The sequence below is a fragment of the Manis javanica genome, chromosome 10 (genome assembly GCF_040802235.1).
Source record: "Manis javanica isolate MJ-LG chromosome 10, MJ_LKY, whole genome shotgun sequence".
In the NCBI taxonomy this organism is placed as follows: domain Eukaryota; kingdom Metazoa; phylum Chordata; class Mammalia; order Pholidota; family Manidae; genus Manis; species Manis javanica.
Window position 1 is genome coordinate 68,492,529 of NC_133165.1, and position 16,683 is coordinate 68,509,211.

Below are 16,683 nucleotides of genomic sequence, written 5' to 3' on the forward strand. Positions count from 1 at the left end.
GAGGGAATACTCCCAAACTCATTCTATGAAGCCAACATCACCCTAATACCAAAACCAGGCAAAGACCCCACCAAAAAAGAAAATTACAGACCAATATCCCTGATGAATGTAGATGCAAAAATACTCAATAAAATATTAGCAAACAGAATTCAACAGTATATCAAAAGGATCATACACCATGACCAAGTGGGATTCATCCCAGGGATGCAAGGATGGTGCAGCATTTGAAAATCCATCAACATCATCCACCACATCAACAAAAAGAAAGACAAAAACCACATGATCATCTCCATAGATGCTGAAAAAGCATTTGACAAAATTCAACATCCATTCATGATAAAAACTCTCAGCAAAATGGGAATAGAGGGCAAGTACCTCAACATAATAAAGGCCATATATGATAAACCCACAGCCAGCATTATACTGAACAGCGAGAAGCTGAAAGCATTTCCTCTGAGATTGGGAACCAGACAGGGATGCCCACTCTCCCCACTGTTATTTAACATAGTACTGGAGGTCCTAGCCACGGCAATCAGACAAAACAAAGAAATACAAGGAATCCAGATTGGTAAAGAAAAAGTTAAACTGTCACTATTTGCAGATGATATGATACTGTACATAAAAAACCCTAAAGACTCCACTCTAAAACTACTAGAACTGATATTGGAATACAGCAAAGTTGCAGGATACAAAATCAACACACAGAAATCTGTGGCTTTCCTATACACTAACAATGAACCAATAGAAAGAGAAATCAGGAAAACAATTCCATTCACAATTGCATCAAAAAAATTAAAATACCTAGGAATAAACCTAATCAAAGAAGTGAAAAGCTTATACTCTGAAAACTACAAGTCACTCTTAAGAGAAATTAAAGGGGACACTAACAGATGGAAACTCATCCCATGCTTGTGGCTATGAAGAATTGATATTGTCAAAATGGCCATCCTGCCCAAAGCAATATACAGACTTGATGCAATCCCTATGAAACTACCAGGAACATTCTTCAATGAACTGGAACAAATAATTCAAAAATTCATATGGAAACACCAAAGACCCCGAATAGCCAAAATAATACTGAGAAAGAAGAATAAAGAAGGGTGGATCTCACTCCCCAACTTCAAGCTCTACTATAAAGCCATAGTAATCAAGACAATTTGGTACTGGCACAAGAACAGAGCCACAAACCGGTGGAACAGATTAGAGACGCCAGACATTAACCCAAACATATATGGTCAATTAATATTTGATAAAGGAGCCATGGACATACAATGGGGAAATGACAGTCTCTTCAACAGATGGTGCTGGCAAAACTGGACAGCTACATGTAGGAGAATGAAACTGGACCATTGTCTAACCCCATAGACAAAAGTAAACTCAAAATGGATCAAAGACCTGAATGTAAGTCATGAAACCATTAAACTCTTGGAAAAAAACATAGGCAAAAACCTCTTAGACATAAACACGAGTGACCTCTTCTTGAACATATCTCCCCGGGCAAGGAAAACAACAGCAAAAATGAGCAAGTGGGACTACATTAAGCTGAAAAGCTTCTGCACAGCGAAAGACACCATCAATAGAACGAAAAGGAACCCTACAGTATGGGAGAATATATTTGAAAATGACAGATCTGATAAAGGCTTGATGTCGAGAATATATAAAGAGCTCACACGCCTCAACAAACAAAAAACAAATAACCCAATTAAAAAATGGGCAGAGGAACTGAACAGACAGTTCTCTAAAAAAGAAATACAGATGGCCAACAGACACATGAAAAGATGCTCCACATCACTAATTATCAGAGAAATGCAAATTAAAACTACAATGAGGTATCACCTCACACCAGTAAGGATAGCTGCCATCCAAAAGACAAACAACAACAAATGTTGGCGAGGCTGTGGAGAAAGGGGAACCCTCCTACACTGCTGGTGGGAATGTAAATTAGTTCAACCATTGTGGAAAACAGTATGGAGGTTCATCAAAATGCTCAAAACAGACCTACCATTAGACCCAGGAATTCCACTCCTAGGAATTTACCCTAAGAACACAGCAATCAAGTTTGAAGAAGACAGATGCACCCCTATGTTTATCGCAGCACTATTTACAATAGCCAAGAATTGGAAGCAACCTAAATGTCCATCGGTAGATGAATGGATAAAGAAGATGTGGTACATATACACAATGGAATACTACTCAGCCATAAGAAGTGGAAAAATCCAACCATTTGCAGCAACATGGATGGAGCTGGAGAGTATTATGCTCAGTGAAATAAGCTAAGTGGAGAAAGAGAAATACCAAATGATTTCACTCATCTGAGGAGTATAGGAACAAAGGAAAAACTGAAGGAACAAAACAGCAGTGGAATTACAGAACCCAAAAATGGACTAACAGGTACCAAAGGGAAAGGAACTGGGGAGGATGGGTGGGCAGGGAGGGATAAGGGGGGGGGGGGAGAAGAAGGGGGGTATTAAGATTAGCATGCATGGGGGGGAGGGAGAAGGGGGAGGGTGGGCTGCACAACACAGAGAGGACAAGCAGTGACTCTACAACATTTTGCTAAGTTGATGGACAGTAACCGTAATGTGGTTGTTAGGGGGGACCTGATATAGGGGAGAGCATAGTAAACATAGTATTCTTCATGTAAGTATAGATTAAAAATTAAAAAAAAAAAAAGAAAGAAAGAAAGAAAGAAAGAAAAGGGGGATTGGGATTACTCCTTGATAGGATAAAACTATTGGTAAATCAAAGATCAATGCATGCTTTAAATATCCTTAATGTTGATCACTTAAAGGGTGTCAGATGATCAGCTATGGAGGTACTCTTTTCTGATAATATTCCTTTCTCTTAAAAAAAAAAAAAAAAAAAGCAGTTACTGTGTGCTGACCTCCAATGAGTTCTGCACAGTGGTATAGAGGGCATGTCAAAGTGTGGGCAAAGGGTCTGTTTGTTTCCATGCAGAAGATCAAGGCCTAGCTTGGATACCCAGAAAATGAACTAAGATACGATATGAGGAGGAGCTTCCAGCATCAGCACTCTGGAGGCCTTGTGCCTGGGGATGATCATCAAAAAGCCTCCACAGAGATCCGGACGATGCTGCGGTTGTGGCTGCATCCAGCCTACCGTCTCCTGGACTTGCCATAGGAATGAGGAGGGAGATGTCTAGGCTGGCATGTGCATACAATGAGACAACGAATTTGACCGGATCTGTACTGTTGGAACTCAACCAGGAGTTGGGAGGGGTGCAAGTTGTAGCACTCCAAAATCTTATGACTATAGACTATCTACAGTTAAAGGAACATATGGGATGTGAACAGATCCCAGAAATGGGCTGCTTTAATTTGTCTGATTTCTCAGACTGTTCAAGTACAGTTGGACAATATCCATCATATCATCGACAAATTTTCACAAATGCCTAGGGTGCCTAAATGGTTTTCTTGGTTTCACTGGAGATGGATGGTAATTATAGATTTGCTTTGTTTATGCCACCGTATTCCTATTATGTTAATATGTGTGTGCAAATTAGTTAGTAGTTTAAAACCTATACATACTTAAGGTACTCTACAAGAAGATATGTCAAAGAAATAATCAATCCTCCCATGTTTCCTTCCATATGCTACATCTGTAGCTTTTCTTCTTTCTTCCTAATTACAACCCTTAAATAGAATTCGTGCCTCATACGGAATTTACTGAGTATCATAATTCCTCCAGGTGGTAAAGATACCTCGAGACAAGTGCTGGGCATAGAAGCCACAGGGCATAAATCTGCAAAGAAGTAAAAAGCTAACCTTTTCAAACATTATGGCTTCTCTCTCACTTACCAACTTTACATTTCCCTGTATGGCCCCGGAAGATGACTGGTTAGCCAGAGACGGGTAAGATTCCTCAAGGGAGGAACAACCTAAGACAGGCACAGTCGCAGGGGGGCCATCAGGTGAGAATTTGGGGATCAACAGAGGTGAGGCTCAGAACCTCACCCCCCCTGCTTTGAGAGAAATCTTCTGCATCCGTGGATGTTTTGCTGCCCTTGTCTAGCCTGGATTAATACTTAGTCCATAGGCACCCACCTGATCATCTGATCATCTACATTTGCCCTCTTACAGCACTAAACTATGTTTTCTACCTTTATCTTACATCTACCTACCACTTCAGCATTTTATTAAAAATAAAAAAAATAATAATAATAAAGGGAGAAATGTGGGATCAACATATAAATCAAGTACAAAAATCAAACGAATATTCATATTTGACCTGATTGTTTATAGGTCATAATGCGTGATCAAAACCGAAAGTTTCGGTGATGAATGCCCTTGTACTGTTCACCATGTAAGAATTTATTCACTATGCAAGAATTCGTTCACCATGTAAGAAATTGTTCGTTATGCTTCAGAAGATTGGAGACTGATGAGAATTAGACTTGAGATGGATTAATGATTGTACATTGAGCATTGACCCCCCTATACTGAATTTTATTGTTGTTAACAACCATTTGATCAATAAATATGAGATGCCCTCTCAAAAAAAAAAATGTAGGAATATATATTATAGAGCTCTATCAGCAATTAATCAATAAAGACTATGTTGTTATGAAAAAAATTATATTTCTATATACATTAATTTCTCTTAATACTGTTTAATAAATTTCTTGTTAGATGTCTTTGAATATTCATTAGACTTATTCTCAGGTATTTCCCATTTCATGATTCTTTTATAAGTGCTATCTTTTTAAATTTTTTCCAGTTTGCAATTTTCTTGCAGTTCATATATAGAAATACAATTTTGTGTATGTTAACCTTGAATCCAGCAATTTTGCTAGGCTTACTTATTAACTTAAGTAATTGAAGGATTTCTAACAACGCATTCTAAAATACTATGTAAAGAGATTAGAAATTAAGGAGAATTTAAATAAGTGGATGACTATACCATGGGTGGGGAGATGCAATACTGTAAAGATGTCAGTTCTTCCCAGTGTAAACTTTAGGTTCAAAGCAATCTTAATAAAAATTCTAGTAGTAATGTTTGTGTGTGTGTGTGTGTGTGTGTGTGTGTATGTGTAAACTGAAAAGCTGATTCTAAAATTTCTACAAAAATACAGGAGCAAAGTGTAACCACATTTAAAGAAAAATGACAAAGTGAGAGAGTTTATTTTATTTTGTATCAAGCCTTATAATGTTCAACAGTATGGTATCAGTCCAAGGATAGAACAAAACCACCCAGAAACAGACCTGGAGGCTTTGGAACAACATCCCACCTTCGTCAGCAGGCTCACTATGTTTGTCTAGTACAGAACTAAGTCTCAAGAGTAAGTGCTTAAGAAAGACTTGCATTATATCTAAGCTGCCATCTTATAGTGTCTTTTCCAGGTTGCAGTACAAAAAAAGTTACATTTTTTTTAAAACTGTGTACAGTTCGAATTATATCTTTTGGTCAATTTAGGTTACAGGCACCAGGCAGAAAGTGTCACTTTTATCAATATGATGTAATTCTATTTTAAAGCTCTATGTGGTGTCCAATAATTTCAGTTGCTTAAAAGATGCTCTTACGTTAATACAAGATTAATTAAAAACAGGATCAGCCTGCTGCTGTGGAAGACAAGAAACACTAATTATGTATATTTTTAGTTTGTGTTTTGCTAGGTGTGTTCCAGAGGAGTTTCACTACTGTAGGTGGTAGGAAATAAAATGTTAGTTAGGTTCATTAGAACCCAATAGAATCAGGGATATATCTGTAAAGTAGACTAAGAAAGGATATTGAGTAGATCATTAGCTGTTACTGCCTCAGGAGGGATTGTGAAAGATAATATAGGATGGTGGCAACAGGGAAGCAGAGACATGGACAGATTTGAGAAGCATTTGCTAGAATTTAATATAAAGTTCATGTATCTAAGTTAGTGCAATTGTACAGTCTTCAGCATAATGAATATAATTCTGATACTTCTCTTAATTGGAGGAAACATTTCCATCTACATTGAATTATCAATTTGATGAATTACCTTTTATTTTGTTCTTGCTATGATTATTAAGTAATTTAATCAAATTTAGTTAAGTCTTTGAAAATTGTATTTGTTCTGGGAAGCATGCAGGTAAGGATGAGCTTATTCTTAAATCTGATTTTAATATCCTTCAATAGAGTAAAAGCTTCCCTCATAATCACCTTCAGCACCAAAAACCAATATCAAAACCTCAATAAACTGTCATGAGCAAATAAATATCTTCTTCTAAATAAGATTTATTAGCAGTTGAGGAAAATTCAAGGTAATTGACTTGCAAAGGTCACAAAGCCAGCAAACAGTTGAAGCTTGGTTTACTGTGACTCCTGACTTCAATTCAGTTCACTTTCCATGGTAACATGCACCATACTTTCCCCTAGAAAGAGGATATTTTGTTATTCAGATGTGACTCACTAAAGCAAGGTTTCTCAATTGCAGCACTCTGGGCATTTTAAACTGGATAATTCTTTGTTATGGGAGCGTGTGCCTGTACATTGCAGGAATGTTTGGCTGTGTCCCTGGGCCCTGCCCACTAGATGCCCGCAACACTCCCCTTCCACTCCAGGCATGACAACTAAAAATGTCTCCAGACACAGGCAAATATCCCTTGAGGGATGATGGCTCCCAGTTAAGAACAACCACTCTAAAATCTTCTCTATCCTCAAAACGCTTTTAATTTCTATCCAGCAAAAATAATCCAGGATGCTTTGTACAATTTCTCATGAAAATGGTAAATTTCAGTTTTATTTCCCACAACTTTCATACCCTTCATCAAAAAGTTTAGCACCTATGCTTGGACTGAATAATGTCCCCCCAAATTCATCTGTTTGGGCCCTAACTCTCAATGGGGCTCTACTGAAGTAATCAAGGATCAATGAGGTCAGAAGGGTAGAGTCCTGATTCTTATAAACACCCTTATTAATGTGCTTATAAGACAAGACACCAGAGAGAGCTCACTCTCTCTCCCCCTCTGCCATGTGAGGACACAGCCAGAAGATGGCCATCTAGAAGCTAGGAAGAGCGCTCTCACCAGGAACTGAATCTGCTGGCACCCTGATCTTGGATTTCCAGCCTTCAGAACTGTGAGAAAATTAATTTGTTGTTTAAGTCACCCAACAACAGCCCAAACTGATGAATACAACAATTCCCTGCATTACATTTCCATTTTTTTAAATGGTTAGTTTTCCTGCCTACATTGACTGACAGTCTGTTACTGATACCATAAAATATTTACCATAAAACATCCTAATACATGCCTGACACTGTGTAAAAGGCACTTCTATATTCATTTCCTTATCTATTTTTCCTCACAGCACTGTAACATAGGGCAAAATGGTATGACATAAGGAGCACAGGTTTTGAGTCATTTAGAGTAAATCACAACTGCCTGACCTAAGAAAAGCTAACTAATGTTAGCCCCTGGTGTCCTCAGCTGTAAAATGGGCCTAATTTTAGCACTAATATAAAAGGGTGGTTCGGGATTATGTTACACTATGCAAAGTGCTTAGACTATTTTTAGTCATATAGTAAGCTCTCAAATCTAAGTACTATTTTCAGCTATAGCTTATCCCATTTATATCTGTATCCAGCACTGCCATAAGTACTGGGGGGACATAAAGTGAAGCAAGAAATGATCAATACCATCAAGGAGTTGCAGTATGCTAACAGAGGCAAACACTTGAGCAGGTAATTATAATAAAATCTGGCAAGTATTTGACTAGACATATGAGAAAGCCAAATAGAGCAAGGTTCACAGCCAGGGTTTGATCCACAGTCAAGGTTTGACTTCCAGTTCCATAATAACTAATAGTTTGGCTCTGGGAAAGTTCTGAGCCTCTATTTTCTCACCTGAAAAATGAGGATAATATCAGTATCTACTTAATAAGGACACTGATGAGAAGAAACAAGATAAAAATGTAGTTTCTGGAAGATGATATACACTCAAAGGATAGCTGTCTTGATCATTAATACGGGAGCTCAGCATCAGGAAGCCTAACTCAGTCCAGGGCTCCCCCAAGTCTCCGACTCCTCACCTACACTGAGTCATTTGATAATACCGCCTTTCTTCCTCTTCCTCCTCAGGAGATGGGCCTATCATACTTTTCTAAGTATAAATTAGTGCAGCCCCTTCAGAAAATTTCATAACAGAATCTAGTAAATGCAATTATATGTATATGAAATAATTCCATTCCTGCATACCTACAGATGAGTATCAATATGTACCAAAAAAACATAATATTTATAGCAGCTTTATTCATATTCATGCCAAATTAGAAGCATATGCAACATACATCAACAGGAGAATCGAGATACACTGTGATATATTCATATACAGTGGAATACTACATAGCAATGACAATAAAGTAGAGTTGCATGTAATAATATAGATGAATCTCAAAACAAATTGTTAAGCAAAAGAACCTGCTGTGCACATTTCCCTATTCCACTTGTAGAAAATTCAAGACTAGGTAAAATGGATCTATAGTCATAGAAATCAGAAGAATGGTTACCTTTAGGGAGGCATTTACTGAGGACAATGGTGTATTCTTAACAATAAATGTTTAATAAACAACCAACTCTCAAAAAAAAAAAGCCCTGATTTCATATTATTTGTCAGTGTCTATAGTTTAAGTATTCCCACCATGGTGGATCTCAAGCTCCCAGTGTGAGTCAGGAAGAGGTGTGTATGTATATAGTCGGCTCTGCAGGGTGCTGAGAGGTTAACACGGAGGGGAGTTCTGGTGTGTGGGAAATGTTCTGTATCTTGATTTGAATAGTGCTCACAGAGGTGAATCCTTCAGACTTGTTCACTTTATGGCATGTATATTTATACCTCAACAAAAAAGTAAAAATGTCTGTGAGAGCTAGAAAGATAAAATATATTTTTAGGCATATAGTAAGCTTAGAGGAAGAGCCAGCGATTCAATAGCTGGAAGGCAGCACTCACATTTTCTTGTCCCCACAACAGGTATGGAGAAAAGAGAGACACCATTAATAGACATTGGCTTAAATAGAAAAGAAATGGTGAGTCATTTAGCTGAGCCACTCTCAATCTTTCCAAAACGAGACTTAATTCAATCTCATTGCCAATGCTTGATACGCCACACAAAAGAGAGTGTTACTTCTGAAAAGTAACTCACTGCCCGAACTAACAATGGCCCTGTCGCTTAGAGATGGAGAGTATTCCGCTGGGTGGCTCCAGAGGAATGTTTTAAGCACAGTGCCACCTGAACATAAAGATTAGTCAGGAAAAAGTATGATGTAAACAATGTTACCTTTATTTTAAGTAAAAATCACATTCATATTATTTTCCTTGTGTCACTCAAATCTTAAATATGTTCAATACCTCTGAAAGATATCTGTGGTCTAGTTAAATGAGACATTGTAATAGGATAGCTGCTCCTAACATATGCAGCACTCAAATATTTAAAGTTACAAAACCAAAACAAGATTTTAAAGGGCTTTCACTGATCGATGACAGCTCGACACATCCACAGATTCATTTGTTCCCGATCTGGCAGTATAGGACCATAGAAAATACCAGGCCAAGTATCTAGGAAATAAAATAACAAGATCAACATAGAATTTAAGGGAAAATGCTGGAGACATTATAGATTGTTATATGTGGAAAGACTCTGGCTACTGACAGTTCTATTTTATTTATCTAAGTATCTCTCTTCTTGAAAAATTAGATAATCCAGTGGGACAAGTGAACATTGTGAAAGCTCTCTGAGTATTTCTTGTGTTTGAATCTGGGTTTTCAATTTGCCAATCCCCTTCCAACCGGCCCTGTTTGATTGTGTGGTAGCGGCTGCCACGGGAGTACCCGCCCTTCTGGAACAGACACACCCTTCAGTAGGGTATCTGTCTCGGAGCTCTGGGGATCTCAGGCTTCTGGAGCCCTAAATATACCTACCGCTTCCATAAAAGAGCTGCGATCATCTGTTTTAGATCATCTGCCTAAAAATATAGGAGACCTAGAATTTTTCTTGCCATATTTTTAGGCATTGGGGATGAAAAAAATAACTTTTTTCCTAAAAAGTTTCTAAATCTATGGGGAATAACTTAATTCAGGGATTACCTTTGAAGTGAGAAAGCACAGCTGAAAATCTGGGGCAAAATTTCCATCTCAGTAAGTGGCTCTCCCAAGCATGAGGAACCTCAAAACTTGCCCTGATTTGCTCTGCAGTCGGTGACTGTCATGCTGTGGCCTTGACTTAGAAATGACAGACAGAACCCGTGGGTGTTACAGATCAGAGCGTTCTTCCCAACAGCCTGCTCTGAGGGGAGGCAGAAGAGGGCAAGGTGCCATTTATGCTGAGTCACCTCAAGTGCTCCTCTGCACTGAGACGTCTGGCTTACTAATTCTTTCCTGGAAATGCATTTCAAATGAGACATGCTGACCAATACTTCTTTCTTCTTTAAAAAAAAGAAAAAGTAGACACCAATTTTCTGCAAAAATAGTAATTTTCACTCAGGATGTTCTAAAAGTCATTCTTTTAGAATGACTTGAAAAAGCCTTGAAACTTAAGTCTTTTTGCCTCAGTCCCAAGCTTTAAGTCGGAGAGACTTGTATCAGAAAAGAACAGAGAAAATGGGCAAAATATTGGCATAAGAAGCAGCTATCATCTTTCACTGTCACATCCTTGAAGTAGAAGCCCACCATTCATCAGACTGTAGACAGTACGATCACATTTTTTTGCATTTCCCTGCCTCTGAAAATTTATCATTGCTCATAAAATAGGAAATAATTAAAAGAGGTTTAGCATATAGTAATATACACTAAGACTTAGGATAAACTTGCTAAGTAGTGTGCACGAGTTCCCATATCCTGAAGCAATCTAAAATATGTTGTAAAATAATCATTTTTCTCTTTTAGTTACTCTATTCCTGGGATTTCCTGTCAGGATAGTTTTCATCCTACAAAGTGATGATGATCAGCATCAATGACTCTTTTTTTCTTAACTGAAGTTAGGTGAAAAAGTGCTAATCATTATTTATGCTTATAAGTTGCTGTATTCAAGCAAGGACAGATAGGCTAATCCAGTTATTTAACTCAGAATTATGAAAATTCCAATGTCTAAAGAATAAAATTTTCTTAGAAAATAAAGCATTTTTCATGAAGAAGCCTTCAGGTATGTGATCTTCACAGCCTTGAAAACCTATTGGCCCACCCCATCAGAGCCTATCCCTAAACAGACTAGCCCCAGAGGTCTAAATGTCAAAGGGTGATTTTTCATATTTTTCTATGGAGACAGTTTGAATATATTTTCTGGGTACATAGTTGCTTTCGTTTCCTTATTAAAAATATTTATTAGAGGTATTTTTTTCTCTATGTATCTTTGTGTTTTCTTGAATTTGAACAGAGAATGGAGATGGGCTTCATGTCAGGCAATGAGCATTAATGCCTATAAGACAGACTAATGTACATTTTGGGGGTATATTTTTATCGGCTAGATATCAGAAGACTCCTTTCAGAGTACTAACCATTACACCATGGAACTCACTTCAGAAGACTATTTTCAAAGCTCATTCTTAAATGAAAAGAGAGAGAACATAAAACGATTTGTTTTTTCTTTTTAAATTTTTAGAGGGCAGGTTTTAGATTGAGGGAGTGAAGGATTTTATTAAGGTATTTCCCTCTATATAGCTTTAGAACAACCAATAAAGTATCTAAATATGCAACAGACATATGAAGTGTACCAATTTCTTAAAATACTGAAATGCTATTCCTCTGGCAATCTTAGTTTCCATTAGTTATATTCAGAATCATAGCAATGCCTTTGGCTACGATATGAGAGACATCAATCTTCCTGTGTGATTATGTCTTTATTGTCTCTGGCTTTGCTTTGGAGAAATTTCTTAAAACCATTGGTGGATTGTAGACAGAGTCAATTGTCTGAATTTTAGTCTAATATGGAATTTGACTCATATTGATACTTACATTGAATACTTCACTTAAAGCCTACTCTTTCAGTCATTCATTTAAAGTCTATTCTATCAGTTGTATATGTGAGTTCATTATGTTTATAAATGTATGACTATATATGTGTTTGATTCCTCACTCCCTTCTGTAAGGATTAGCTTATATTTATAAGGCAAAATCAAGAGAACTAGACCTAAGGCAGAGCACCATTTGACTCTGATTATGTTTCAGACATAAAGACAGACCCATATCTACCAACAGATAATGCTTCATATTTGGACCTATTCATTGGAGCTACAAGGAAGTAATACTCAACAATCCAATGTGCAGCTCAGAGTCCCTAACCTTTCTCTAATGGTTGACTAGGAAATTCCACCAGTAAACTAAATGACCACTTAAAACACTAAATATGCTTCAACTCCAGCTAAAATTCCTCTCTGGCAAAGATGTGGCTCAAGAGGTAGAAAGTCACCAGAAATCCCACTAGAGACCTTGTACAGCATTCCATGGCAGTGAAGCATAAGGCACTCAGCTGAGCCAACCAGCTCTTAAGAGGCATTAACCAGGGAGGCACTCTCATACATTGCTAGGATTCTTAGGATTCTTGACAACACCCTGAAATGTGATCGTGAGTGAATCTGACTCACTTGGTATCTAAATTAACCAAGATCTGGGATGATTCTAAAAATACTTCTCTAAAATAATTTTATTTCATCTTTCTCTGCACAGAATTTTAGGCCATGTAAAAAGCGTCATTCGGGATCTTTAAAAAACCCCTCCAAGCAAGTCCATCAAGACAAAAACCCAGTCCAGGATTTTTTTTTCAATATCAAAAATCAAATTGATTAGAGAAATCTATAAACCTTAAGCTTCTTTGAAAACTTCTGTAAGTGGGTGCCTACTCCCTACAGTGAGAAAAACAAAGGCAATTGTCTCTAATTTTTAGAACTTACTCAATTTCTCTAGATAGAGCAACAGGAAATAGCTCCCCACACTCTTGAGTTCAGTTGCTTTATATTTCAAAATCAGGAAGAGAGAGAAGAAATTGTAAAGATTTGGTTTTGTTTGGTGCTTTTTCTTCTAAGTTCAGGGAACTTTTAACTCTGGTGCTAGTTTTCAATGGGAAAGTGTATCTGGGATGAAGAACTGTATGGAAATTAATTCAGTTTTTGTTTCCCAGTAAAGAGATCATTCAGAAACAATAACCACAGCCCTACTCAATTCCTAAGACTGTAATCCTTTCCGCGGGGGCTGATAGAGGGAGATTCTAGACCTAATTCATAAGGGACACAGTGCTTTTCTGAAGCACCTGGTTTGTGTTTGATTCACCATAAATATTTGTTAGAAGACTTAATGAACAAACAGGGAATGAATGGTCAATAAGGCAAGATTATACTGTACCTCAATAACTGCCAGTCCAAATGCTAGTCCAATAATTATGATAATATGCTTTGCAAATAAATCTTTTATAACAGTAATGCATGGCTGTTAAAAAAAAACACATAAAATGTCACCTTTAATCAAGATTTTTTTCCTATTGAGTTGACTTTTTACATTGCTATTAAAGGACATACTCAATAAAAAAGGAATTGGATTATTCCAGCCACTCCATATTCCTCCGTCCTCCAAACAATTGTAATTATTATGGTTTGTTCATACATTCGAAAGCATGGAGGAGCAAAATTGTGTTCCAGCTGCGTAACTGGTGAATCTAGGGCTCTTTAGGTAAAAATGATAATTTTACCCTTACTTTTGTTCATTCATTTTAGAGTTATCACTTTGACTGTATATTTTTTTAGGTTTGTAATCTGTAACAGAGTTCCCTGGGCAGAGTTTCAACTAATTATAGTATAAATTTTCATTTTTAAAACAAGGTTTTAAAATCATAATATATAACAAGGTTATTTTTACCTTAAATAGAAAAAAATCATTATGTCCACTATTATACCTTTACTTTAGATCTTAGAAAAAGAGAATTTAGTTAGTTGCCTCTCTGCCACATTTGTTGAAATCTATTCAAACCAGCATGCAATTCCAAGCTTGTAACATTTCAGACCAGACCTAAACATTCCAACAGTCACAAATTATTAGGATAACTTTAAAAATGAAAAATACTACACAATGTAACAGCAGCATTATCTATATTGCCAGAAAATGTATCATCCTTATAATAATCTTGTACACATAAAGGGCTAACAATATATTGCTATTTGTTAAATTAAAAAGTTCTCAGAAGGCTGAGTAAGACAGTCTTTTCCCCTTCCTTACTGAATGTAATGACTTTCTCCATTTGCAGCTGATCAAAGTGGTAAACATTAGAGGAAATTATTACATCATTTAGGTTTAACTATGAGATTAATGATCATATCTACTGAGTCACATTAATTATATTTGAAGTTTTCTCCCCCTTCTCCTCTAGATAACCAGGTTATCTTGGCAAAAGTTTGGGATGGGTGGCAGAAATGTGAATTATGGCCATTCCAGATTTCTTGTTGTTCCAGACTTCTTGCAAATGACACCAGGGAGATGGAAGTATTTCATGAATTTATGACCTTCCCTTTGGGAAACTGGTGCAGCTCTCAGCCTATCTTCAGCTGAATTGTGAGTGAATTTGGAGAGAATGTGCATTAGTTTTGGGGGTAATGCTAGAGCTTTTCAAAATCTATGCTGAGGAAAATCACCTTTGAGTTGACTCTTTAACAGGCAGCAGAGAGCCATCTGCAATTGAATTTACTAATTTCTTCATTATTCTAAGTGGAAACTACATTCATTTACACCATATTATTTACCCTTTTCCTTGTAGATACTGGGTCACTAAAATTAAGTAGGGAGGAATACAACAAGTTAGGATAAAACTTCTTTAGCGTGACAACTTTAATGATGAAATGATATAGGAGCTCTATAGCCTGGTGAGTAACTTCTCCCCTGTGAGTTATTTTAATTACTTATAAGAGCAATTTGCCTTCAGAACAGAATCTTCTTAATTTTGATTTGATTAGTAAAAGAAATGTGATAGTCAGCAGGAAAGACATTTCCCCTGAGATACTTTCTATTTCCTAATATACAATTACTATACAATATATACAATTATTACAATTCCTAATATAAGCCATTACAAAGCCAATGCTAAATTGAAAATAATCTTCAGATATTACAGAAAGCAATTCATTATATTACAATAGCTTGTATGTATCTCTTTCCCAACTAGAGTATAACCTCTCAGAGGGTCCAGAAGCATGTCTGGTTTTAGCAAGTGTCTATCTGACACATAGCAGGCATTGAAGAATAACAGCGAGTAAATGAAACATTAATATCAACTGCCATTTTCATATGTATTCTTTTAAGGCAGAAAGAACAAATTATGTGAATCCAAATTACCATGAAGACATGGTAAGAGAGGATATCATGTCTCCTAGGAAGTCATATCTTGGACTCCAAAGACTGGGATGGATGGGGTCCCATAACATCTGTGCCTGCCCCCACACAAAATATGCCAAAAGTTCATTGGAAGAGCTTGCCTAGTTATCTTTCTCTCTCCCTTATTTGAGCACCAGCTCCATCAGTGCAGACATTGTGCCCTGTTCAGGAATGGATCTTCTGGGACTAGTTAAAGTGCATGGCATGTAGGAGGTGGTCAGTAAATATTTAATGAATTAAGCAACAATAAGAAACATGACATTCACATCAATATGTGGGACATACACATCCACAAGGGACATAAATATGATATCTACAATACATAAAAGATAAATCCAGCTTTTCCAACTGACTTTAAATGTCTGAGGCAACTTCTCAGTTGGAGCAATAATTAGGCAAATTGATAGGTACACTTAACATCAAGGACCAAGCCCCTAAAAGCCAAGATCTTTCTTCACGCCTGTACAATTACTTGAGAAAAAGAACCTTTAGTTAGAAAAAGGCAGCTCTACTTTGACAATTCAAGGGAAAATATAGATTTCTAGAACTTACATTAAAATAGAAAAAAGAGAGGAGAATAATTATTAAAGTCATCAAATAGAGGACAAAATAAACATTTATCTGTTAGTTTGTACTTTTGTTTCTCCTTGCAGTAAAATGTTTCTTTGATTTATTAAAGCTGAATTTAAATAATGCCAGACTCATAGCAAAAGTGAAATACTTTCATTTTTTTAAATCTGTTTTTACATTTAAATAAGGATTTCTTTTTATTTGGGAAATTCCTGGGACTTTGATGTCATGATCCCCACTGTAAGTGCTGCAATTTAATTTCTTATAAAGATTTTCATTGTAAAAAAAAAAAAATTAACAGAATTACTTCCTGTGCCAAATTTGATTTGTTCTTACCTGTTTATAAACCTTTTTATGATCATACAATGTACAATAAGAATCTGACATATCTGACGTAGCTGGACATTCACATGACTTGGAATATTCTTGAAAGTTTTTTCCCCAATCAGCAGCTCCATTGGCTAATCCACAGCATTTAAACTGTTTGGTGAAAAGTAGATATGAAAAGCAGTCATTAAAGAAGATAAAAATATTGTCAATACATTGAATCATATTCTTTAAAATCATTATCAAGATTTTTTTATACTAAAATATAGTTTGTCACCTCACCCACCTCTCTAAATGTAAAAGCATGAATGAAGGAGTCTTCTATTTCCATCTTAATATTAATGAAGGAAAAATAGGGTTGCAGATGAAATAGTCTGAGGAACTTGGAGGAAGATGAAAAATCCATCTTCTAGTTTTTAGACAAGAGAGGGGCAGAATCAGATCTATCTTTCCCAGA

At 36.6% G+C, this 16,683-nt stretch overlaps 1 protein-coding gene across 2 annotated transcripts in view; it reads right to left on the minus strand.

Moving 5' to 3' along the window:
• Window positions 1–8,219: 8,219 nt before the first annotated feature.
• TSPAN8 (tetraspanin 8) overlaps window positions 8,220–16,683 on the minus strand; it is a 77,560-nt gene continuing 69,096 nt past the window's right edge. For both annotated transcript variants that reach the window (XM_073215598.1, XM_017639873.3), the window contains 3 exons: window positions 16,236–16,379; window positions 13,314–13,397; window positions 8,220–9,539 (listed from right to left, as the gene is read on the minus strand). In XM_073215598.1, coding sequence (XP_073071699.1) covers window positions 9,486–9,539; window positions 13,314–13,397; window positions 16,236–16,379 — 282 coding nt within the window. In that variant the 3' untranslated portion in view covers window positions 8,220–9,485. The remainder of the gene's footprint in view (window positions 9,540–13,313; window positions 13,398–16,235; window positions 16,380–16,683) is intronic.